Source organism: Vicia villosa, unplaced genomic scaffold (genome assembly GCF_029867415.1).
Source record: "Vicia villosa cultivar HV-30 ecotype Madison, WI unplaced genomic scaffold, Vvil1.0 ctg.001419F_1_1, whole genome shotgun sequence".
Taxonomy (NCBI): domain Eukaryota; kingdom Viridiplantae; phylum Streptophyta; class Magnoliopsida; order Fabales; family Fabaceae; genus Vicia; species Vicia villosa.
Genome location: NW_026705611.1, coordinates 200,613 through 203,268, shown reverse-complemented (window position 1 = coordinate 203,268; position 2,656 = coordinate 200,613). Strand labels below are relative to the sequence as shown.

Genomic DNA, 2,656 nt, shown 5'->3' with positions numbered 1-2,656 from the left:
ATATAAATAAAGAGTCCTTAATGTTGATTGGTTGTTTCAATCCTTACATTATACCATAACATCTCTCGGTATCAAACCAGCCAAGCTACTTACTATCTCTCAGTTTGGATGTTTCAATCCTTACATTATACCATAACATCTATCGGTTTCAAACCAACCAAGCTACTTATACTATCTCTAAGTTCTTTATAAAATAGCTTCTTAGCTTTCTTACAAATCACATTTAAAAATAGTTTATGTGATATAATATAATATATCATATCATATCATATATTATATAACCTAGGCCAACAAAATAATGACTTTGTTTGGCATTGGAGAAACTCTTTTGGCAATTATTCTTTTTATTGCAATCCATTATTGGAGGATTAACAAAACCACAGCCATAACAAAGTGGCCTGTGGTGGGAATGCTACCCAGTCTCTCATACAATATATCCAACTTCCATGATTATATAACCTCAATTGTGAAACAAAATGGAGGAACTTTCATTTTTGAAGGACCTTGGTTCACAAACATGAACATTGTTTTCACTTCTGATCCCATGAATGTGAAGCACATCACAAGCACACAGTTTGAAAACTATGGGAAAGGAAAACATTTCAGAGAGATTTTCGAAACTCTTGGAGAAGGAATTTTCAGGGCTGACTCCCACATTTGGAAGTACAACAGAACCCTACTTCATTCAATTTTCAGACAGGAAAGCTTTCAGGTATTTATTCAAAAGACCATTGAGAAAAAAATTTATAGTCATCTTCTTGTGTTTCTTGATCATGCTTGTGAAAATAGGGTGCAAGTTGATTTGCAAGATGTTTTTCAAAGGTTAACTTTTGATAATATATGTTGTATAGTTTTAGGGTTTGATCATAATTGTCTTTCTATTGATCTCCCTGAAATTGCATGTGAGAGAGCCTTTACTCAGTCTGAGGACACATTATTCTCTAGACATATAAAACCAAGGTTTTTGTGGAAGCTCCAGAGATGGCTTCGAGTCGGTGAAGAGAAAAAGTTTATAGAGAATCAGAAAATTGTTGATCAAATGATTTATTCAGAAATCAAATCCATAAGAGAAAGTAAAAAACAACAACAATTTGGCTTGCTAGATATGCTTATGAATGAAGTGAGAGATGGACAAAATCTAATAGATGACAAGTTTCTAAGAGACACAACAATTAACCTTCTTGCAGCTGGAAGAGACACTATTAGTTCTGGCCTTACTTGGTTTTTCTGGTTGGTTGCAACACACCCTATTGTTGAAGCTAAGATTCTTGAAGAGATCAAAGAGAAACTATCATCAAAGAAAGATTTAGGAGTGGAAGGGCTTAGCAAGTTGGTTTATCTACATGGAGCATTATGTGAAACCCTAAGGCTATATCCGCCGGTGCCGTTTGAGCATAAGTCTCCATTGAAACATGATGTGCTTCCTAGTGGACATAAGGTTAAGGAAAATGCAATGATAGTGTATTCTCTATACTCAATTGGAAGGGTGGAGGAAATATGGGGAAAAGATTGCTTGGAGTTTAAGCCAGAGAGATGGATTTCTAACAAAGGAGGGATAATTCATGTGCCTTCTTATAAGTTCATTGCTTTCAATGCTGGACCAAGGAGTTGTTTGGGTAAGCATATAAGTTTCATTGAGATGAAAATGGTGGCTGCTGCAATATTGATGGATTATCATGTTCATGTGGTGGAGGATCATCCTATAATCCCAAGTGTTTCTGTTGTTCTACATATGAAACATGGCTTGAAAGTTAATATTAAGAAGAGATCCATTTGATGATTATTAGAGATCTTTTGAAAATAATTGGACTTTGTTCAGATGTTGTTATATGTAATGTTTATTTGAATTTGAATATGTTAATTTGTTTGATTTTTTAATGCTTGATTATAAATAAATAATCAGTCTTAGATTTTTAATGTAATGATTATTTGAATAATATTAATGTTTGTGAAAAAACATCCTCTCCTCTCCTTCTAAATTGGTTGTTATCTATTGAATATTTAAGACATCTATTCAACACAGAATTAATCATGAATACTTCTCCTCTCCTATGAACCTTCAATGTTCCATTTGAACTAATAATACTTAGGAGGAACAATCCAGCTAATTTGGGTGATTTTAAAAACTCTTAAAGCATGATTAGTAGCACCAAGAGAATTTGATAATTTTGAATTCTTTAATACAAGAATAAGAATGCATATGTTCTTTAGACAAATTTTTAGATAAGAAAATATCTTAGTTTGATTTTGTTCAATACAGTAATCAAATTACTATGAAAATTGATAAACCGAATCTTATGCATGCAAAATCAAATATTTCAAATAATATTAATAGTTGCGTTTTTTTTTCCCAATTAATCACATTTTTAAAAAAAAATCTAAATAACCACATTTTTACCATAAATACCAAAGTAACCACTTTTTTTTTTTAATTATCACACAATATTTCTAGCAACAATGTTAAGCACTTTATTTCTAGCAAAAACATCACTATCCAATCTAAAGAAATAGAAGGGTTGTGTGAACTTTACTAGTCTCACATGATTATGAATCTATCTCTTTTGTTATGTCTCTATAGAACATGAAACATAATTGTATCATCAATCATCTGAAATATATTAGCAGAGAACTCATATCCTTATGAAACTAGTTTTCC

At 31.8% G+C, this 2,656-nt stretch overlaps 1 protein-coding gene across 1 annotated transcript; it reads left to right on the top strand.

Moving 5' to 3' along the window:
* Positions 1-224: 224 nt before the first annotated feature.
* On the top strand, positions 225-1,837 carry LOC131635061 (alkane hydroxylase MAH1-like). The gene has a single exon (XM_058905662.1). The coding sequence runs from the start codon at positions 299-301 to the stop codon at positions 1,775-1,777; it is 1,479 nt and encodes a 492-aa protein (XP_058761645.1). The 5' UTR covers positions 225-298; the 3' UTR covers positions 1,778-1,837.
* Positions 1,838-2,656: the final 819 nt, after the last annotated feature.